General features: G+C 43.9%; 1 protein-coding gene and 1 long non-coding RNA gene across 4 annotated transcripts in view; one reads left to right on the forward strand and one right to left on the reverse strand.

Annotated features, from left to right (window-relative positions):
- Nucleotides 1-22668, forward strand: part of pigk (phosphatidylinositol glycan anchor biosynthesis, class K) — a 35356-nt gene extending 12688 nt beyond the window's left edge. For 2 of the 3 annotated variants that reach the window (XM_029706070.1, XM_029706071.1), the window contains 5 exons: nt 7638-7755; nt 11010-11120; nt 12844-13019; nt 17447-17519; nt 22043-22668. In XM_029706070.1, the coding sequence (XP_029561930.1) occupies nt 7638-7755; nt 11010-11120; nt 12844-13019; nt 17447-17519; nt 22043-22159 (595 nt within the window). In that variant the 3' untranslated portion in view covers nt 22160-22668. The remainder of the gene's footprint in view (nt 1-7637; nt 7756-11009; nt 11121-12843; nt 13020-17446; nt 17520-22042) is intronic. The other variant, XR_003868495.1, reaches the window with a different exon arrangement.
- On the reverse strand, nt 7578-8106 carry LOC115157643 (uncharacterized). Its single transcript, XR_003868496.1, has 3 exons — nt 8002-8106; nt 7847-7951; nt 7578-7719 (listed from the first exon to the last, which is right to left on the reverse strand). It is a non-coding gene; the product is annotated as an uncharacterized LOC115157643 (long non-coding RNA).
- Nucleotides 22669-23087: the final 419 nt, after the last annotated feature.

Here is a 23087-nt window from a genome sequence, read left to right on the forward strand (position 1 = left end):
ATTTGGACAAAATAACATGGCAACATATTGGCATAGCACGAATCATACACACGATTGCAAAAACCACCCAAAGCGGCCCATCTCCGGGCCAATCATATGGCAATTTTCCGATGGCAATTGCCAATTGTAACACCCCAAATTTCCTTTAGATGGCGAGCGTGCTCCACCTTGGTTTTTCATACAGCAAATGATACCCAATTCTTACCCAAGTCTCAGATTTTGATAAAATGATATTTTTTTTGAAAACTTAGCACCTTGTAAAAAAGTGGTTTCTGGACCGTTTTTCGATTTTTTTTCGATTGTCATGTCAATTACACATGTATAAGAGCTGTATGAACATGCTTCTGACGTTTTTTATTGATGTCGTTTTTTGGGTTGCTTTTGCTTGTGCACAAGGCATATGTTTTGTGCATTTTGAATATGATTTCATAGGAAAAAAGTGACATTTTTCTTTTCTTTTTTTTTGCAAAATGACATATCCAATGCTTTTTTTTGTCAATTATGGAAGTATTGCATGTGCCAAATCACAGCAAATATCCAAAAGATAGCTAGAGTTCTCCGCAGTGAATTTTCATATTGCAAATGTAACACAATTCAAGTCCCAAGAGTCAAATTTTGAAAAAATGACATATTTTTTGAAAAATTTTCACCCCTTAAAAAGTGGTTTCTGGACCGTTTTTCGAATTGTTTTTGATTTTTATGTCAATTACACATGTATAAGAGCTGTATGGACATACTTTTGACATATTTTATTGACATAATTTTTTGGGTTGTTTTTGCTTGTGCATAAGGCATATGTTTTGTGCATTTGGAATATGATTTCATAGGAAGTCAAAAGTGACATATTTGCTTGTGCATAAGGCATATGATTTGTGCATTTGGAATATGATTTCATAGGAAGTCAAAAGTGACATATTTTATATTTTTTGCCAAATGCCATTAGAAATGTGCAAATGAAATGTCCAATTCTTTTTTTGTCAATTATACATGTATGAAAGTATTGAATGTGCCAAATCAGTATGTTTGTCTGTTTGCCATGTACGATCATAGGAAGTCGGTTTCCAAACCCAAAAGTCAGTGAACCATGGTCCAAATGGCATTTATACTGCCCAAATGATATATATCCCTATGTTAAGCCATGAATCAACGCAGATGGTCTACTTGTCATGTATGATGAGGGAGAAGTGGGACTCTGTTGCTTTTAACATTTTTAACGAATTTGACATGCTCAGAATGCATAATTGACTGTCCCGGTGAACTGGGGATGGCCGCGCAGTGACTGTGGTTCCTCTCCATCGCTCGTTGTGTTGATTTCATCATGTCAACTTTGGTGATATTTTTTGCTGTTGAATCAAATTGCAAAAACGCGTTACATTTAAAATATTGTGCGTTACGTTTGCAATATGATTCAATGGGCATTTAGCATCACAAATTTAGGCATGCTCAAAAGTACTGCAGAAATGCATTATTGACTGGCTCGATGAACTCGGGATGGCCGGGCAGTGACTGTTGTTCCTCTCCATTGCTCGTCACCCAGCAGTCAGCGTCCATCAGTCAATTAGATGTCATTTTGACACCAAACTGATAGCATCTGACACCAAATCCACTTTTTCCAACTCGTATAGAAGCCAACTATCACATATGTCAGAGAAGGCCCATAATTCACAGTGCTTTCAATTTTAACCATAAAAAAACATAAAACACATAGTTACGTTATAGCTGCGGGTCCAGCTCTGACATTATGTGTAGGCCTATGTGAGGCGACCCCGAATCCCAAGTTTCGGCTCGATAGGTCATTCGGTGCCCGAGCAATGGCCTTAATTGGTGCTGAAAATCCACTTTTTCAGGGCGTTACTACGGGGTCCCTGAATGAGCTATCGGACAGAGACATTGGGGTCCGTCTCTATGGGCCGAGGCGGTTTCAATGCACCTAGTCTTGCGACTCTGGGACATTTCTACATGTCGCCATGTCCGTGATATTCAAAATGAATTGAAAATATTGCAAATGTACGAGGCGGTTTCTCGGTCAGAGAACCTTCTAGAGCCCCATAAATCACCGTGCACTATCGACTTGAGCTCTAGAACAGGTTTCTAAAATTTCGGAGCTCTAGGTCTGATGGTTCTTGAATCGTTTGAACGAAAGTAACTATTGAAGGTGGTATAAGCCTCTAAGCCCCACACTATGTACCTATGGCCAAATTGTGTGTGTGTGTTTTTGTTTTTTTGCAAAAAGAATAGACACACGTTGTCTTTGGGGTAGGCATATACAGAATCCTGAATATGAAGTCTCTACCTTAAGAATTGACTGAATGACAGATGGTTGAGTTGCGTGATTTTCACTATATGCAGGTTGTCCATATGACAATAGCTCTAGGCTGTTTTAACCACTTCCCGTTGTCACAGGAAGTTCTTACTCAACACACGTTGTCTTTGGGGTAGACATAAACAGAATCCTGAATAAGAAGTCTCTACCTTAAGAATTGACTGAGAAACAGATGGTTGAGTTGCGTGATTTTCACTATGCGCACGTAATATGACAATAGCACTTGGGTGATTTTAACCACTTCCGGTTGTCACAGGAAGCTCTTGCTTCACACACGTTGTCTTTGGGGTAGACATAAACAAAATCCTGAATAAGAAGTCTCTACCTTAAGAATTGACTGAGTAACAGATGGTTGAGTTGCGTGATTTTCACTATGCGCACGTAATATGACAATAGCTCTTGGTTGTTTTTAACCACTTCCGGTTGTCACAGGAAGCTCTTGCTTCACACACGTTGTCTTTGGGGTAGACATAAACAGAATCCTGAATAAGAAGTCTCTACCTTAAGAATTGACTGAGAAACAGATGGTTGAGTTGCGTGATTTTCACTATGCGCACGTAATATGACAATAGCTCTAGGCTGTTTTAACCACTTCCCGTTGTCACAGGAAGTTCTTACTCAACACACGTTGTCTTTGGGGTAGACATAAACAGAATCCTGAATAAGAAGTCTCTACCTTAAGAATTGACTGAGTAACAGATGGTTGAGTTGCGTGATTTTCACTATGTGCAGGTTATATGACGATAGCTCTTGGGTGTTTTTAACCACTTCCAGTTGTCACAGGAACCTTAGAATCGACACAGGTAGACCTCACAGTAGCCTGATGGATTGTTGTAGAAGACAGGTTCATAAGGCATTCATAACCCACATAGGCTTCAGGTTGAATTTTGGAGAATAGTCTATGTGTTCCTATGGGGAGAGAAGTCATTGCACACAGTTTGATCTAAACACCTTCTTTTCACTGTGAAGGGTTAATGCCACAGGGTCAAGGTTGGCTTGCACAGATCGGGAGGACCTCAGGAACGCTCCTGGTTCCTCTCCATCGCTCGTTGTGTTGATTTCATCATGTCAACTTTGGTGACATTTTTTGCTGTTGAATCATATTACAAATACACGGATGCGCATTTGCAATATGATTCAATGGGCATTTAGCATCACAACTTTGGCATGCTCAAAACCACTGCAGAAATGCATAATTGACTGTCCCGATGAACTGGGGATGGCCGTGCAGTGACTGTGGTTCCTCTCCATGGCTTGATGGTGAGTTTTTTTTTTTTGTTGTGATTTTTTGAAAAATGTCCAAAATGACTAGGGGCGCCCCATACTGGATGGGCACTGATGGAAGGTGCTCCCTACCCAACCGTGCACCCCTTGCACCCTCTAAAGGCATTTAAAACCCTTCTAAAAAATTACTCCTGGTAACCCATTTCGGGTCACCATGTGCACTGATGCGCATTTGCAATATGTTTCAATGGATCTCAACATCACGAATTTGGCATGCTCAAAAACACTGCAGAAATGCATAATCTACTGTCCCGATGAACTGGGGATGGCCGCACAGTGACTGTGGTTCCTCTCTATCGCTCATTGTGTTGATTTCATCATGTCAACTTTGGTGATATTTTTTGCTGTTGAGTCATATTGCAAACGCACGTTACGTTTGAAATATAGCGCGTTACGTTTGCAATATGATTTAATGGGCATTTAGCATCACAAATTTAGGCATGCTCAAAAATACTGCAGAAATGCATAATTGACTGGCCTGATGAACTCGGGATGGCCGGGCAGTGACTGTGGTTCCTCTCCATTGCTCGTCACCCAGCAGTCAGCGTCCATCAGTCAATTAGATGTCATTCTGACACCAAACTGATAGCATCTAACACAAAATCCACTTTTTCCAACTCGTATAGAAGCCAACTATCACATATGTCAGAGAAGGCCCATAATTCACAGTGCTTTCAATTTTAACCATAAAAAAACATAAAACACATAGTTACGTTATAGCTGCGGGTCCAGCTCTAACATTATGTGTAGGCCTATGTGAGGCGACCCCGAATCCCAAGTTTCGGCTTGATAGGTCATTCGGTGCCCGAGCAATGGCCTTAATTGGTGCTGAAAATCCACTTTTTCAGGGCGTTACTACGGGGACCCTGAATGAGCTATCGGACAGAGACATTGGGGTCCGTCTCTATGGGCCGAGGCGGTTTCAATGCACCTAGTCTTGCGACTCTGGGACATTTCTACATGTCGCCATGTCCGTGATATTCAAAATGAATTGAAAATATTGCAAATGTACGAGGCGGTTTCTCGGTCAGAGAACCTTCTAGAGCCCCATAAATCACCGTGCACTATCGACTTGAGCTCTAGAACAGGTTTCTAAAATTTCGGAGCTCTAGGTCTGACGGTTCTTGAATCGTTTGAACGAAAGTAACTATTGAAGGCGGTATAAGACTCTAAGCCCCACACTATGTCCCTATGGCCAAATTGTGTGTGTGTGTTTTTGTTTTTTTTGCAAAAAGAATAGACACACGTTGTCTTTGGGGTAGGCATATACAGAATCCTCAATATGAAGTCTCTACCTTAAGAATTGGCTGGATGACATAGGGTTGAGTTGCTTGATTTTCACTATGTGCAGGTTATATGACAATAACTCTTGGGTGTTTTTAACCACTTCCGGTTGTCACAGGAAGCTCTTACTTCACACACGTTGTCTTTGGGGTAGACATAAACAGAATCCTGAATAAGAAGTCTCTACCTTAAGAATTGACTGAATGACAGATGGTTGAGTTGCGTGATTTTCACTATCTGCAGGTTGCTTATATGACAATAGCTCTAGGGTGATTTTAACATTTTCCGGTTGCTCCAGGAACCTTAGAATCGACACAGGTAGACCTCACAGTAGCCTGATGGATTGTTATAGAAGACAGGTTCATAAGGCATTCATAACCCACATAGACTTCAGGTTGAATTTAGGAGAATTGTCAATGTATTCCTATGGGGAGAGAAGTCATTGCACACAGTTTGATCTAAACACCTTCTTTTCACTGTGAAGGGTTAATGCCACAGGGTCAAGGTTAGGCTTGCACAGATCGGGAGGACCTCAGGAACGCTCCTGAGGTTGAATTGTGCTTCTAACCCTAATGGTTCTCTCACTGTCACCCATAAGCACTTGACATATTGGTGCAGGCCTCATTTTGGGCCTAGTTTTCTCACGGTCGCTGCGCTCATACCGAGCAAGCTACGGTCAAGCGGGGCGTCTCATTGAACTCGTCTCAGCCTAGAGATAATGGTAATGCCATTGCAGGCTCTTTGTGTCTTTAAGCACCGCACTGTGTCACTCCGTCCTTGCTGTGTGTGTGTTTGAGAGAGCTTTTCTTTGACATCTGATGGGATAAATGACTGATTTACAGTTCATGAAGGTTGCCTAGTCACACATATGAAGTTGTGGAAAGATCTGACCTTTTTAACCCTTCAAAACAGCCCCTATGACACCATTATAAGGCATTTCTGGTTGACACAGGAATCTGAACGTTAGGCTCTTATAGAATATTGAGTTTTAAGTGTTTCTCTTAAGAACTGACTTATTTACAGAGGGTTGAACAAGTGTGTGTTGTTTCAGAAAATCACAGAAATCTCGCAGAGCTCCGAAACCTGCCTTAACGGACTCATCTGAACACGCTGCAACTGGATATGTAACTTTTTTGAAAAAAAAACCTCTTGTTGTTGAATATCACCAATGTGTCATTGTACAATTTCTCTGAAATGAACATTGGTAAATGCATGGTTCCTTTTCTCCTGACACCGTAGGCTCATGTAGTTTGATGTGAAGCGGTCAAATCAGCACTCTATTTTCCTCTTTGACTTTCAATCCCAGAAAAATAGCCTTAACTCGAAAAGCGTCGAGGCCTCGACTCCATCCTGTTCGGGGCCAACTGCCCATTATGCCAAACCCACGCAGACCGAGTTTCGTCTTCGAATTATCTTCCGTTTAGGAGAAAAAGCCGTGTCGCGATTGGTGATATATGTTACATTTGCAATATGATTCCATACGCCCTCTCGTGGAATAATCCGGGACTGCAAGGAAATGACCAAAATTTGAAAATTTAATTAAACGGAAACGGAAGGTCCGAGAGACTCCGTTCGATGACTTCCTGGAAGATCCGGCCCCTGTGAGCGGCCCGACGCCGTCCGCGGATTTATCGGACGTGGTCGGACGTCTAGTAAGGGAGGGTACATTTGCAACATGGACTTTCTCACTAACCAGACGGATGGCGCACGTGACGTCCCTTCATGTATGTAATCACTGCCAAAGGTGCTTCAACAAAGTACTGAGTAAAGGGTCTGAATACTTATGTAAATGTGATATTTCAGTTTTTTTGTAAATTATGCATTTGCAAATTTAAAAAACCTTTTTGTTTTGTCATTATGGGGTATTGTGTAGATTTGATGAGGATACTTTATTTTTATTTATTTATTTTTTATCCATTTTAGACACGGAACCCAAACCGGCTGTGCGCCATCATGCTTACATTTATTTTGTCCCCCCACACCAAACGCGATCACAACACGCAGGTTCAAATATCAAAACAAACTCTGAACCAATTACATTCATTTGGGGACAGGTCGGAAAGCATTAAACATGTATGGCTAGTTAGCTTGCACTTGCTAGCTAATTTGTCCTATTTAGCTAGCTTGCTGTTGCTTGCTAATTTGTCCTGGGATATAAACATTGAGTTGTTATTTTACCTGAAATGCACAAGGTCCTCTACTCCGACAGTTAATCCACACATAAAACGGTCAACCGAATCGTTTCTAGTCATCTCTCCTCCTTACAGGCTTTTTCATCTTTGAACTTATATGGTGATTGGCTACTAAACGTTCATAGTATTACCACGACGACCGACAACACAGTTCGTCTTTCAATCACCCCACGAGGGATTCTACTATCTTAATGTGTGTCTGTCTGTGTGTCTGTCTGTCTGTCTGTGTGTACAGGTACAATGAGCTGCTGTTCATCATTGATACTTGTCAGGGAGCCTCCATGTATGAGAGATTCTACTATCTTAATGTGTCTCTGTCTGTCTGTCTGTGTGTACAGGTACAATGAGCTGCTGTTCATCATTGATACTTGTCAGGGAGCCTCCATGTATGAGAGATTCTACTATCTTAATGTGTGTCTGTCTGTCTCTGTCTGTCTGTCTGTGTGTATAGGTACAATGAGCTGCTGTTCATCATTGATACTTGTCAGGGAGCCTCCATGTATGAGAGATTCTACTATCTTAATGTGTCTCTGTCTGTCTGTCTGTGTGTACAGGTACAATGAGCTGCTGTTCATCATTGATACTTGTCAGGGAGCCTCCATGTATGAGAGATTCTACTCTCCTAACCTCATGGCTCTGGCCTCCAGTCAGGTTGGAGAGGACTCCCTGTCGGTAAGGAACCAGAACACACACACACACACACACACACACACACACACACACACACACACACACACACACACACACACACACACACACACACCTGGCCTCCAGTCAAGTTGGAGAGGACTCCCTGTCGGTAAGGAACCAGAACACACACACACACACACACACACACACACACACACACACACACACACACACACACCTGGCCTCCAGTCAAGTTGGAGAGGACTCCCTGTCGGTAAGGAACCAGACACACACACACACACACACACACACACACACACACACACACACCTGGCCTCCAGTCAGGTAGGAGAGGACTCCCTGTCGGTAAGTAACCAGAACACACACACACACACACACACACACACACACACACACACACACACACCTGGCCATCAGTCAAGAAGAATACGTATGGTGGTGGTGACATGGTAGTAGCTCTGTGTTGTCCTCTATGGTGTTGACATGGTAGTAGCTCTGTGTTGTCCTCTATGGTGTTGACATGGTAGTAGCTCTGTGTTGTCCTCTATGGTGGTGACATGGTAGTAGCTCTGTGTTGTCCTCTATGGTGGTGACATGGTAGTAGCTCTGTGTTGTCCTCTATGGTGTTGACATGGTAGTAGCTCTGTGTTGTCCTCTATGGTGGTGACATGGTAGTAGCTCTGTGTTGTCCTCTATGGTGGTGACATGGTAGTAGCTCTGTGTTGTCCTCTATGGTGGTGACATGGTAGTAGCTCTGTGTTGTCCTCTATGGTGGTGGTGACATGGTAGTAGCTCTGTGTTGTCCTCTATGGTGGTGGTGACATGGTAGTAGCTCTGTGTTGTCCTCTATGGTGGTGGTGACATGGTAGTAGCTCTGTGTTGTCCTCTATGGTGGTGTTGACATGGTAGTAGCTCTGTGTTGTCCTCTATGGTGGTGACATGGTAGTAGCTCTGTGTTGTCCTCTATGGTGGTGACATGGTAGTAGCTCTGTGTTGTCCTCTATGGTGGTGGTGACATGGTAGTAGCTCTGTGTTGTCCTCTATGGTGGTGGTGACATGGTAGTAGCTCTGTGTTGTCCTCTATGGTGGTGACATGGTAGTAGCTCTGTGTTGTCCTCTATGGTGGTGACATGGTAGTAGCTCTGTGTTGTCCTCTATGGTGGTGGTGACATGGTAGTAGCTCTGTGTTGTCCTCTATGGTGTTGACATGGTAGTAGCTCTGTGTTGTCCTCTATGGTGTTGACATGGTAGTAGCTCTGTGTTGTCCTCTATGGTGTTGACATGGTAGTAGCTCTGTGTTGTCCTCTATGGTGGTGACATGGTAGTAGCTCTGTGTTGTCCTCTATGGTGGTGACATGGTAGTAGCTCTGTGTTGTCCTCTATGGTGGTGACATGGTAGTAGCTCTGTGTTGTCCTCTATGGTGGTGACATGGTAGTAGCTCTGTGTTGTCCTCTATGGTGGTGACATGGTAGTAGCTCTGTGTTGTCCTCTATGGTGTTGACATGGTAGTAGCTCTGTGTTGTCCTCTATGGTGGTGACATGGTAGTAGCTCTGTGTTGTCCTCTATGGTGGTGACATGGTAGTAGCTCTGTGTTGTCCTCTATGGTGGTGACATGGTAGTAGCTCTGTGTTGTCCTCTATGGTGGTGACATGGTAGTAGCTCTGTGTTGTCCTCTATGGTGGTGACATGGTAGTAGCTCTGTGTTGTCCTCTATGGTGGTGTTGACATGGTAGTAGCTCTGTGTTGTCCTCTATGGTGGTGACATGGTAGTAGCTCTGTGTTGTCCTCTATGGTGGTGACATGGTAGTAGCTCTGTGTTGTCCTCTATGGTGGTGGTGACATGGTAGTAGCTCTGTGTTGTCCTCTATGGTGGTGGTGACATGGTAGTAGCTCTGTGTTGTCCTCTATGGTGGTGACATGGTAGTAGCTCTGTGTTGTCCTCTATGGTGGTGACATGGTAGTAGCTCTGTGTTGTCCTCTATGGTGGTGGTGACATGGTAGTAGCTCTGTGTTGTCCTCTATGGTGTTGACATGGTAGTAGCTCTGTGTTGTCCTCTATGGTGTTGACATGGTAGTAGCTCTGTGTTGTCCTCTATGGTGGTGACATGGTAGTAGCTCTGTGTTGTCCTCTATGGTGGTGACATGGTAGTAGCTCTGTGTTGTCCTCTATGGTGGTGACATGGTAGTAGCTCTGTGTTGTCCTCTATGGTGTTGACATGGTAGTAGCTCTGTGTTGTCCTCTATGGTGGTGACATGGTAGTAGCTCTGTGTTGTCCTCTATGGTGGTGACATGGTAGTAGCTCTGTGTTGTCCTCTATGGTGGTGGTGACATGGTAGTAGCTCTGTGTTGTCCTCTATGGTGTTGACATGGTAGTAGCTCTGTGTTGTCCTCTATGGTGGTGACATGGTAGTAGCTCTGTGTTGTCCTCTATGGTGGTGACATGGTAGTAGCTCTGTGTTGTCCTCTATGGTGGTGACATGGTAGTAGCTCTGTGTTGTCCTCTATGGTGGTGGTGACATGGTAGTAGCTCTGTGTTGTCCTCTATGGTGGTGGTGACATGGTAGTAGCTCTGTGTTGTCCTCTATGGTGTTGACATGGTAGTAGCTCTGTGTTGTCCTCTATGGTGGTGACATGGTAGTAGCTCTGTGTTGTCCTCTATGGTGGTGGTGACATGGTAGTAGCTCTGTGTTGTCCTCTATGGTGGTGACATGGTAGTAGCTCTGTAAAGTAAACCACTGTGATTATCATTGAACGTCTTGAAGAACTGATCTGGCCTTAATGACCATGTTCTGTTATAATCTCCACCCGACACAGCCAGAAGAGGACTGGCCACCCCTCAGAGCCTGGTTCCTCTCTAGGTTTCTTCCTGGCCTTTCTAGGGAGTTTTTCCCCCCCTACCCACCGTGCTTCTACATCTGCATTGCTTGGTCTTGCTTGGTCTTCCCTGTGGCTCAGTTGGTAGAGCATGGTATTTGCAACGCCAGCATGGTATTTGCAACGCCAGGGTTGTGGGTTCGATTCCCATGGGGGGCCACAGTACAATTATTATTATTTTTTTTTTTAAAGCATGAGATGAAATGTAATGTATGCATTGACTACTGTAAGGCGCTCTGGATAAGAGCGTCTGCTAAATGACATAAATGTAAATGTGTTTGGGGTTTTAGGCTGGGTTTCTGTATAATCTGCTGATGTAAAAAGTGCTTTCTCAATACATTTAGATTGGATAAGAGTTCCTACGTATTGAACCAGTATTTATTGTTCTGTTATTCCAGCACCAGCCAGACCTGGCTATCGGGGTCCATCTGATGGACAGGTACACATTCTACCTGTTGGAGTTTCTAGAGGATATTCACCCTGCTAGCACCGCTAACATGAACGATCTGGTGAGTCTCGCACGCTCTCTACTTCTCCTTCGGCCTTTCTCTGGTTGTGGGGTTAGTCCTAAAGGGGGTAAAGCTGGGGTTAGTCCTAAAGGGGGTAAAGGTGGGGTTAGTCCTAAAGGGGGTAAAGCTGGGGTTAGTCCTAAAGGGGGTAAAGCTGGGGTTAGTCCTAAAGGGGGTAAAGGTGGGGTTAGTCCTAAAGGGGGTAAAGGTGGGGTTAGTCCTAAAGGGGGTAAAGGTGGGGTTAGTCCTAAAGGGGGGGTTAGTCCTAAAGGGGGGGTTAGTCCTAAAGGGGGTAAAGGTGGGGTTAGTCCTAAAGGGGGGGTTAGTCCTAAAGGGGGTAAAGCTGGGGTTAGTCCTAAAGGGGGTAAATGTGGGGTTAGTCCTAAAGGGGGTAAATGTGGGGTTAGTCCTAAAGGGGGTAAATGTGGGGTTAGTCCTAAAGGGGGTAAATGTGGGGTTAGTCCTAAAGGGGGTAAAGGTGGGGTTAGTCCTAAAGGGGGTAAAGGTGGGGTTAGTCCTAAAGGGGGTGAAGGTGGGGTTAGTCCTAAAGGGGGTAAAGGTGGGGTTAGTCCTAAAGGGGGTAAAGGTGGGGTTAGTCCTAAAGGGGGTAAAGGTGGGGTTAGTCCTAAAGGGGGTAAAGGTGGGGTTAGTCCTAAAGGGGGTAAAGGTGGGGTTAGTCCTAAAGGGGGTAAAGGTGGGGTTAGTCCTAAAGGGGGTAAAGGTGGGGTTAGTCCTAAAGGGGGTAAAGCTGGGGTTAGTCCTAAAGGGGGTAAAGCTGGGGTTAGTCCTAAAGGGGGTAAAGCTGGGGTTAGTCCTAAAGGGGGTAAAGCTGGGGTTAGTCCTAAGGGGGGGGTAAAGGTGGGGTTAGTCCTAAAGGGGGTAAAGGTGGGGTTAGTCCTAAGGGGGGGGTAAAGGTGGGGTTAGTCCTAAAGGGTGGGGGTAAAGGTGGGGTTAGTCTTAAAGGGGGGGGTAAAGGTGGGGTTAGTCCTTTTTCGGCAAGACAGATCTTCCAAAGGTGGTGGAGTGCCAGTCTTTACCAAGGATCACCTTCAGTGCTCGGTTGTCTCCACCAAGTCTGTCCCCAAACAATTTCATTTGCTGGTTTTAAGCATTAAACTTTCAAATAGCTCTTTGTTGACTGTTGCTGGGTGCTATCGTCCTCCATCAGCACCGGCCTGTACCCTACCTGCCCTAAGCTCTCTCTCCTGGCCCCTTACACTAAGTCTGAATTTGTCCTGCTAGGTGATCTAAACTGGGACATGCTTAAACCACCTGACCAAGTCCTAAAGCAATGGGACTCCCTAAATCTCTCTCAGATTATTACCAATCCCACAAGGTATGACTCCAAAACACCCAGAAAAGGCTACTCTCCTCGATGTTATCCTCACAAATAATCCTGATAGGTATCAGTCTGGTGTTTTCTGTATTAACGATCAATACTATGGATTAATACTATGGATTAATACTACGATCAATACTACGATCAATACTATGGATTAGTCTCCCTGGGCCAGAAGGGCAGTATTAACGATCAATACTATGGATTAGTCTCCCTGGGCCAGAAGGGCAGTATTAACGATCAATACTGTGTCCTAAGAGTCACTGTGTGTGTGTGTTCCAGTTTAAGGTGTGTCCTAAGAGTCTGTGTGTGTGTGTGTGTGTGTGTTCCAGTTTAAGGTGTGTCCTAAGAGTCTGTGTGTGTGTGTGTGTGTGTGTGTTCCAGTTTAAGGTGTGTCCTAAGAGTCAGTGTGTGTCCACTCCGGGCCACCGTACAGACCTTTTCCTCCGAGACCCCGGTAACGTCCTCATCACCGACTTCTTTGGCAGTGTCCGCAAAGTAGAGATCACCGTGGAAACCATCAACCTGACAGCTCCCATGGTGCATCTGGCTGTGGAAAGGTAAGATTTCCTGTTATTGTTTTTGGAGTAAAGTCACTTCACACATCCTATGTTAGCGGGAAGAATTGACTGTACTGTCCTCTACAACCAAAGGTTAAAAGAAAGCAAGATCATTTTTAAAAATTAATTTGACTGATTTTAAAGGAGCCACAGTCATAAATAGAGCCACTTTTACAGTTTTTCAATTGAAATTATTATACAGAATTCTTGCAACCAATAGAATTTTATACTTTATGACAGCGGTGGTATATCAGACCAGTATACCACGGGTATGACAAAACATTTATTTGTATATTTCTCATTAAATTGGTTACCAGTTTATAATTAGCAATAAGGCACCTTTGGGGTTTGTGGAATATGGCCAATATACCACGGCTAAGGGCTGTATCCAGGCACTCCGCATTGCGTCGTGTCTAAGAACAGCCCTTAGCTGTGGTATATTAAGCTAGGTTTTACTGCTCTGTTGGAGCAAGAAACACAAGCATTTAGCTAGGTTTTACTGCACTGTTGGAGCTAGAAACACAAGCATTTAGCTAGGTGTTACTGTTGGAGCTAGAAACACAAGCATTTAGCTAGGTATTACTGTTGGAGCTAGAAACACAAGCATTTAGCTAGGTATCACTGTTGGAGCTAGAAACACAAGCATTTAGCTAGGTATTACTGCGCTGTTGGAGCTAGAAACACAAGCATTTAGCTAGGTATTACTGTTGGAGCTAGAAACACAAGCATTTAGCTAGGTATTACTGTTGGAGCTAGAAACACAAGCATTTAGCTAGGTATTACTGTTGGAGCTTAAACACAAGCATTTAGCTAGGTATTACTGTTGGAGCTAGAAACACAAGCATTTAGCTAGGTATCCCTGTTGGAGCTAGAAACACAAGCATTTAGCTAGGTATTACTGTTGGAGCTAGAAACACAAGCATTTAGCTAGGTATTACTGTTGGAGCTAGAAACACAAGCATTTAGCTAGGTATTACTGTTGGAGCTAGAAACACAAGCATTTAGCTAGGTATCACTGTTGGAGCTAGAAACACAAGCATTTAGCTGGGTATTACTGTTGGAGCTAGAAACACAAGCATTTAGCTAGGTATTACTGTTGGAGCTAGAAACACAAGCATTTAGCTAGGTATTACTGTTGGAGCTAGAAACACAAGCATTTAGCTAGGTATTACTGCACTGTTGGAGCTAGAAACACAAGCATTTAGCTAGGTATTACTGTTGGAGCTAGAAACACAAGCATTTAGCTGGGTATTACTGTTGGAGCTAGAAACACAAGCATTTAGCTAGGTATTACTGTTGGAGCTAGAAACACAAGCATTTAGCTAGGTATTACTGTTGGAGCTAGAAACACAAGCATTTAGCTGGGTATTACTGTTGGAGCTAGAAACACAAGCATTTAGCTGGGTATTACTGTTGGAGCTAGAAACACAAGCATTTAGCTAGGTATCACTGTTGGAGCTAGAAACACAAGCATTTAGCTAGGTATCACTGTTGGAGCTAGAAACACAAGCATTTAGCTAGGTATTACTGCGCTGTTGGAGCTAGAAACACAAGCATTTAGCTAGGTATTACTGCGCTGTTGGAGCTAGAAACACAAGCATTTAGCTAGGTATTACTGTTGGAGCTAGAAACACAAGCATTTAGCTAGGTATTACTGTTGGAGCTTAAACACAAGCATTTAGCTAGGTATTACTGTTGGAGCTAGAAACACAAGCATTTAGCTAGGTATCACTGTTGGAGCTAGAAACACAAGCATTTAGCTAGGTATTACTGTTGGAGCTAGAAACACAAGCATTTAGCTAGGTATTACTGTTGGAGCTAGAAACACAAGCATTTAGCTAGGTATTACTGTTGGAGCTAGAAACACAAGCATTTAGCTAGGTATCACTGTTGGAGCTAGAAACACAAGCATTTAGCTGGGTATTACTGTTGGAGCTAGAAACACAAGCATTTAGCTAGGTATTACTGTTGGAGCTAGAAACACAAGCATTTAGCTAGGTATTACTGTTGGAGCTAGAAACACAAGCATTTAGCTAGGTATTACTGCACTGTTGGAGCTAGAAACACAAGCATTTAGCTAGGTATTACTGTTGGAGCTAGAAACACAAGCATTTAGCTAGGTATTACTGTTGGAGCTAGAAACACAAGCATTTAGCTGGGTATTACTGTTGGAGCTAGAAACACAAGCATTTAGCTAGGTATTACTGTTGGAGCTAGAAACACAAGCATTTAGCTAGGTATTACTGCACTGTTGGAGCTAGAAACACAAGCATTTAGCTAGGTATTACTTTTGGAGCTAGAAACACAAGCATTTAGCTGGGTATTACTGTTGGAGCTAGAAACACAAGCATTTAGCTAGGTATTACTGTTGGAGCTAGAAACACAAGCATTTAGCTAGGTATTACTGTTGGAGCTAGAAACACAAGCATTTAGCTGGGTATTACTGTTGGAGCCAGAAACACAAGCATTTAGCTGGGTATTACTGTTGGAGCTAGAAACACAAGCATTTAGCTAGGTATTACTGTTGGAGCTAGAAACACAAGCATTTAGCTAGGTATTACTGCACTGTTTGAGCAAGAAACACAAGCATTTAGCTAGGTTTTACTGCACTGTTGGAGCTAGAAACACAAGCATTTAGCTAGGTATTACTGTTGGAGCTTAAACACAAGCATTTAGCTAGGTATTACTGTTGGAGCTAGAAACACAAGCATTTAGCTAGGTATTACTGTTGGAGCTAGAAACACAAGCATTTAGCTAGGTATTACTGCACTGTTGGAGCTAGAAACACAAGCATTTAGCTAGGTATTACTGTTGGAGCTAGAAACACAAGCATTTAGCTGGGTATTACTGTTGGAGCTAGAAACACAAGCATTTAGCTAGGTATTACTGTTGGAGCTAGAAACACAAGCATTTAGCTAGGTATTACTGTTGGAGCTAGAAACACAAGCATTTAGCTGGGTATTACTGTTGGAGCTAGAAACACAAGCATTTAGCTGGGTATTACTGTTGGAGCTAGAAACACAAGCATTTAGCTAGGTATCACTGTTGGAGCTAGAAACACAAGCATTTAGCTAGGTATCACTGTTGGAGCTAGAAACACAAGCATTTAGCTAGGTATTACTGCGCTGTTGGAGCTAGAAACACAAGCATTTAGCTAGGTATTACTGTTGGAGCTAGAAACACAAGCATTTAGCTAGGTATTACTGTTGGAGCTAGAAACACAAGCATTTAGCTAGGTATTACTGTTGGAGCTTAAACACAAGCATTTAGCTAGGTATTACTGTTGGAGCTAGAAACACAAGCATTTAGCTAGGTATCACTGTTGGAGCTAGAAACACAAGCATTTAGCTAGGTATTACTGTTGGAGCTAGAAACACAAGCATTTAGCTAGGTATTACTGTTGGAGCTAGAAACACAAGCATTTAGCTAGGTATTACTGTTGGAGCTAGAAACACAAGCATTTAGCTAGGTATCACTGTTGGAGCTAGAAACACAAGCATTTAGCTGGGTATTACTGTTGGAGCTAGAAACACAAGCATTTAGCTAGGTATTACTGTTGGAGCTAGAAACACAAGCATTTAGCTAGGTATTACTGTTGGAGCTAGAAACACAAGCATTTAGCTAGGTATTACTGCACTGTTGGAGCTAGAAACACAAGCATTTAGCTAGGTATTACTGTTGAAGCTAGAAACACAAGCATTTAGCTGCACCTACGATAACGCCTGCACATCTGTATACATGACCAATAAAGTTTGATTTGACTGGAGGTTTCTGCCCTTGCATCACTGTTAGGGGTTGTCTGAGAGCATAGTGGAGAAGTTCGGGGTAACGCTCGGGGTAACGCTCGGGGTAAAGTTCAGGGTAACGCTCAGGGTAATGTTCAGTCACAGTAAGAAGCATGCACCTCATTGGGCGGCAGGTAGCCTAGTGGTTAGAGTGTTGGACTAGTAACCGAAAGGTTGCTAGATCGAATCCCTGAGCTGACAAGGTAAAAGTCTGTTGTTCTGCCCCTGAACAAGGCAGTTAACCCACTGTTCCTAGGCCGTCATTGTAAATAAGAATTTGTTGTTAACTGACTTGCCTACTTAAATAAAGGTAAAAATAATACAATTCACCCAGCTACATGAAGGCTGGAGGCTTTATACCCACACAGTGTTCAACAGGCTGGAGGCTTTATACCCACACAGTGTTCAACAGGCTGGAGGCTTTATACCCACACAGTGTTCAACAGGCTGGAGGCTTTATACCCACACAGTGTCCAACATAACAATAACACAGCTGACAGCCCATCATTAAATATAATGCTGTGCCAACCAACCACTTCCGTTTTTATAGTGTTGTGTACCAGACTAGTCTGTCTCTCTAATGGTGTGTGTGTGTGTGTGTGTGTGTGGTCGGTCGGTCTAATGTTTTGTTTGTCTTATCAGACCAGTAATTGAGCTGAAGACAGACAGCCAGTCATACGTGGACCAACTACCAGTGGCTGAGATTATTCACCAGGTGAGACACTATATTATTCTATACTTCCTGTGTTAGCAGTTAGCGTGATACTGCCCCACTATATTATTCTATAGTTCCTGTGTTAGCAGTTAGCATGATACTACGCCACTATATTATTCTATAGTTCCTGAGTTAGCATGATACTGCCCCACTATATTATTCTATAGTTCCTGTGTTAGCAGTTAGCATGATACTGCCCCACTATATTATTCTATAGTTCCTGTGTTAGCAGTTAGCATGATACTGCCCCACTATATTATTCTATATGTTCCTGTGTTAGCAGTTAGCATGATACTGCGCCACTATATTATTCTATAGTTCCTGTGTTAGCAGTTAGCATGATACTGCCCCACTATATTATTCTATATGTTCCCGTGTTAGCATGATACTGCGCCACTATATTATTCTATAGTTCCTGTGTTAGCAGTTAGCATGATACTGCCCCACTATATTATTCTGTAGTTCCTGTGTTAGCAGTTAGCATGATACTGCCACACTATATTATTCTATAGTTCCTGTGTTAGCAGTTAGCATGATACTGCCCCACTATATTATTCTATAGTTCCTGTGTTAGCAGTTAGCGTGATACTGCCCCACTATATTATTCTATAGTTCCTGTGTTAGCAGTTAGCATGATACTACGCCACTATATTATTCTATAGTTCCTGAGTTAGCATGATACTGCCCCACTATATTATTCTATATGTTCCTGTGTTAGCAGTTAGCATGATACTGCACCACTATATTATTCTGTAGTTCCTGTGTTAGCAGTTAGCATGATACTGCCCCACTATATTATTCTATAGTTCCTGTGTTACCAGTTAGCATGATACTGCCCCACCATATTATTAGGATCTCACCTCTATATGTTACTGGCTTGTCAGCCAGGATCTCACCTCTATATGTTACTGGCTTGTCAGCCAGGACCTCACCTCTATATGTTACTGGTTTGTCAGCCAGGACCTCACCTCTATATGTTACTGGTTTGTCAGCCAGGATCTCACCTCTATATGTTACTGGCTTGTCAGCCAGGACCTCACCTCTATATGTTACTGGCTTGTCAGCCAGGACCTCACCTCTATATGTTACTGGCTTGTCAGCCAGGACCTCACCTCTATATGTTACTGGCTTGTCAGCCAGGACCTCACCTCTATATGTTACTGGCTTGTCAGCCAGGACCTCACCTCTATATGTTACTGGCTTGTCAGCCAGGATCTCACCTCTATATGTTACTGGCTTGTCAGCCAGGACCTCACCTCTATATGTTACTGGCTTGTCAGCCAGGATCTCACCTCTATATGTTACTGGCTTGTCAGCCAGGATCTCACCTCTATATGTTACTGGCTTGTCAGCCAGGATCTCACCTCTATATGTTACTGGCTTGCTGCCATTCTCCAGGTTCCGTTCATGTAAGAATTGATGTTTAATGTTTGTGCCCAATTTGAAAGTGCACAGGGAAGTGGTCTGGTCCATTGTAGACAGAATGTATGTAATAAGGTAATTATGATATTGAGTGAGTCAATCACCACCTTCCGGAGACACCTGAAACCCCACCTCTTTAAGGAATACCTGGGATAGGATAAAGTAATCCTTCTAACCCCCCCCCCCCCTTAAAAGATTTAGATGCACTATTGTAAAGTCGTTGTTCCACTGGATATCATAAGGTGAATGCACCAATTTGTAAGTCGCTCTGGATAAGAGCGTCTGCTAAATGACTTAAATGTAAATGATATTTGTAGACCAGTTATGTGGTTTCTTGTCATTGGATGTGCCAGAGATTGTCTTAGAGGATATTGGTGCCTGTTTGGGGGTTTCTGGGTAGGTTTGGTGATCGTGGCTGTTTGGGGGGTTCTGGGTAGATTGGGTTTGGTGATAGTGGCTGTTTGGGGGGTTCTGGGTAGATTGGGTTTGGTGATAGTGGCTGTTTGGGGGGGTTCTGGGTAGGTTTGATGATAGTGGCTGTTTGGGGGGGTTCTGGGTAGGTTTGATAGTGGCTGTTTGGGGGGTTCTGGGTAGATTGGGTTTGGTGATAGTAGCTGTTTGGGGGGTTCTGGGTAGATTGGGTTTGGTGATAGTGGCTGTTTGGGGGGTTCTGGGTAGATTGGGTTTGATGATAGTGGCTCTTTGGGGGGGTTCTGGGTAGATTGGGTTTGGTGATAGTGGCTGTTTGGGGGGTTCTGGGTAGATTGGGTTTGGTGATAGTGGCTGTTTGGGGGGTTTCTGGGTAGATTGGGTTTGATGATAGTGGCTGGTTGGGGGGTTTCTGGGTAGATTGGGTTTAATGATAGTGGCTGTTTGGGGGTTCTGGGTAGATTGGGTTTGGTGATAGTGGCTGTTTGGGGGGTTCTGGGTAGATTGGGTTTGGTGATAGTGGCTGTTTGGGGGGTTCTGGGTAGATTGGGTTTGGTGATAGTGGCTGTTTGGGGGGTTCTGTGTAGATTGGGTTTGGTGATAGTGGCTGTTTGGGGGGTTTCTGGGTAGATTGGGTTTGGTGATAGTGGCTGTTTGGGGGGTTCTGGGTAGATTGGGTTTGGTGATAGTGGCTGTTTGGGGGGTTTCTGGGTAGATTGGGTTTGGTGATAGTGGCTGTTTGGGGGTTCTGGGTAGATTGGGTTTGGTGATAGTGGCTGTTGGGGGTTCTGGGTAGATTGGGTTTGGTGATAGTGGCTGTTTGGGGGTTCTGTGTAGATTGGGTTTGGTGATAGTGGCTGTTTGGGGGTTCTGGGTAGATTGGGTTTGATGATAGTGGCTCTTTGGGGGTTCTGGGTAGGTTTGGTGATAGTGGCTGTTTGGGGGTTCTGGGTAGGTTTGATGATAGTGGCTGTTTGGGGGTTCTGGGTAGGTTTGGTGATAGTGGCTGTTTGGGGGTTCTGGGTAGGTTTGGGTTTGGTGATAGTGGCTGTTTGGGGGTTTCTGGGTAGATTGGGTTTGGTGATAGTGGCTGTTTGGGGGGGGGTTCTGGGTAGTTTGGGTGTGGTGATAGTGGCTGTTTGGGGGGGGGTTCTGGGTAGTTTGGGTGTGGTGATAGTGGCTGTTTGGGGGGGTTCTGGGTAGTTTGGGTGTGGTGATAGTGGCTGTTTGGGCCAGGTATACCCCCAGCCTGTAAGACCTATAGATGATACAGGATAAGTAACAGTGGCTGTTTGGGCCAGGTACACCCCCAGCCTGTAAGACCTATAGATGATACAGGATAAGTAACAGTGGCTGTTTGGGCCAGGTACACCCCCAGCCTGTAAGACCTATAGATGATACAGGATAAGTAACAGTGGCTGTTTGGGCCAGGTATACCCCCCAGCCTGTAAGACCTATAGATGATACAGGATAAGTAACAGTGGCTGTTTGGGCCAGGTATACCCCCCAGCCTGTAAGACCTATAGATGATACAGGATAAGTAACAGTGGCTGTTTGGGCCAGGTACACCCCCCAGCCTGTAAGACCTATAGATGATACAGGATAAGTAACAGTGGCTGTTTGGGCCAGGTACACCCCCAGCCTGTAAGACCTATAGATGATACAGGATAAGTAACAGTGGCTGTTTGGGCCAGGTATACCCCCCAGCCTGTAAGACCTATAGATGATACAGGATAAGTAACAGTGGCTGTTTGGGCCAGGTACACCCCCAGCCTGTAAGACCTATAGATGATACAGGATAAGTAACAGTGGCTGTTTGGGCCAGGTATACCCCCCAGCCTGTAAGACCTATAGATGATACAGGATAAGTAACAGTGGCTGTTTGGGCCAGGTATACCCCCCAGCCTGTAAGACCTATAGATGATACAGGATAAGTAACAGTGGCTGTTTGGGCCAGGTACACCCCCCAGCCTGTAAGACCTATAGATGATACAGGATAAGTAACAGTGGCTGTTTGGGCCAGGTACACCCCCAGCCTGTAAGACCTATAGATGATACAGGATAAGTAACAGTGGCTGTTTGGGCCAGGTACACCCCCCAGCCTGTAAGACCTATAGATGATACAGGATAAGTAACAGTGGCTGTTTGGGCCAGGTACACCCCCAGCCTGTAAGACCTATAGATGATACAGGATAAGTAACAGTGGCTGTTTGGGCCAGGTACACCCCCCAGCCTGTAAGACCTATAGATGATACAGGATAAGCCTGTTTATTTAGTTTGTTTATTGTCTACCTGTTTGTCTTGGAAATATTCATTCACTATTGAACACTGTAAAGAACAAATCCCAGTTCCTGTTGGGGTCATGCTGATGGCAGAACCAGGATTTGATACCAACTGAACAAGGTTTCCATAACACAAAGAATTCAGGATATTCTGTAGGCAAAAGGGGGGTTCGACCTGGTACTAGATACCCTATAAACACACTGTTTTATTATGCTTCTTTAACTTGTATGCCAAGTGGATTCTAATAGTTTTAACTACTTATTGATTATGGCCGTACAATTAAGAAGAATGTGTTGTTGTTTTTTTAACCTGTTTTGTATATTGTACGACATCACATTTTGATGTTTTTCTGCATATGTACCAAGATGTCTGTCTTCCCCGTCCTGTAGAAACCGAAGCAGAGGGACTGGCATCCTCCAGATGGTTTCATCCTGGGTCTGTGGACTCTCATCCTCCTGGTCTTCTTCAAGACGTACGGCGTCAAGCACCTTAAGCACATCTTCTAACCCCTGACCTTTTTTAGCCTGACCTCTGACCCAGTCTTCTGCTCCTTGTGCAGTTTGCACTAGTTCACTTGGCTTCCTAGATTTGAAAGAGGACTGGTGTAGGACTCATGGTGAATACTCATGGTGGACTGGTGTAGGACTCATGGTGAATACTCTATAAAGAGCAGGCTTTCATCCATCCATCCATCCACTTATTTTAAATGCATGGGGGAGGAGTGCACAACTGCACACTTCAGGATAAAGGACAGACAATTGGGACGCGGTGTTGACAAGGTCCCAGTCTTTCTCTGGATTACTAGAAGACTACAAAGACGTTATTAACAGGGAAAGAACGACGCAGTCTTGGGTGGAAATTGTCTTTCTAGTCATTCTATTTCTAAGGGTTATTAACATTATCGAAAGGGGGGCAATCTGTGATTGGTACATTCATTTTGTTGTTGTTTGAAGAGCAGATTCCCCCCCCCACCTTTTTAACGTCATTGTTTATGTTTAAACTCTGAACTGTGTTGGAGAGAATGTGGTGACACAACACTGACCTGCCCAAAGGCACATATTGTTGTCCCTTTCTGGATGTAAACAGTACTACTGCTGGGGTTTATTATCCTGGACGTAAACAGTATTCTGTAACTACTGATTACTGCTGGGGTTTATTATCCTGGACGTAAACAGTACTACTGCTGGGGTTTATTATCCTGGACGTAAACAGTATTCTGTAACTACTGATTACTGCTGGGGTTTATTATCCTGGACGTAAACAGTACTACTGCTGGGGTTTATTATCCTGGACGTAAACAGTACTCTGTAACTACTGATTACTGCTGGGGTTTATTATCCTGGATGTAAACAGTACTACTGCTGGGGTTTATTATCCTGGACGTAAACAGTACTCTGTAACTACTGATTACTGCTGGGGTTTATTATCCTGAAT

Source organism: Salmo trutta, chromosome 21, assembly GCF_901001165.1.
Source record: "Salmo trutta chromosome 21, fSalTru1.1, whole genome shotgun sequence".
Classification (NCBI taxonomy): domain Eukaryota; kingdom Metazoa; phylum Chordata; class Actinopteri; order Salmoniformes; family Salmonidae; genus Salmo; species Salmo trutta.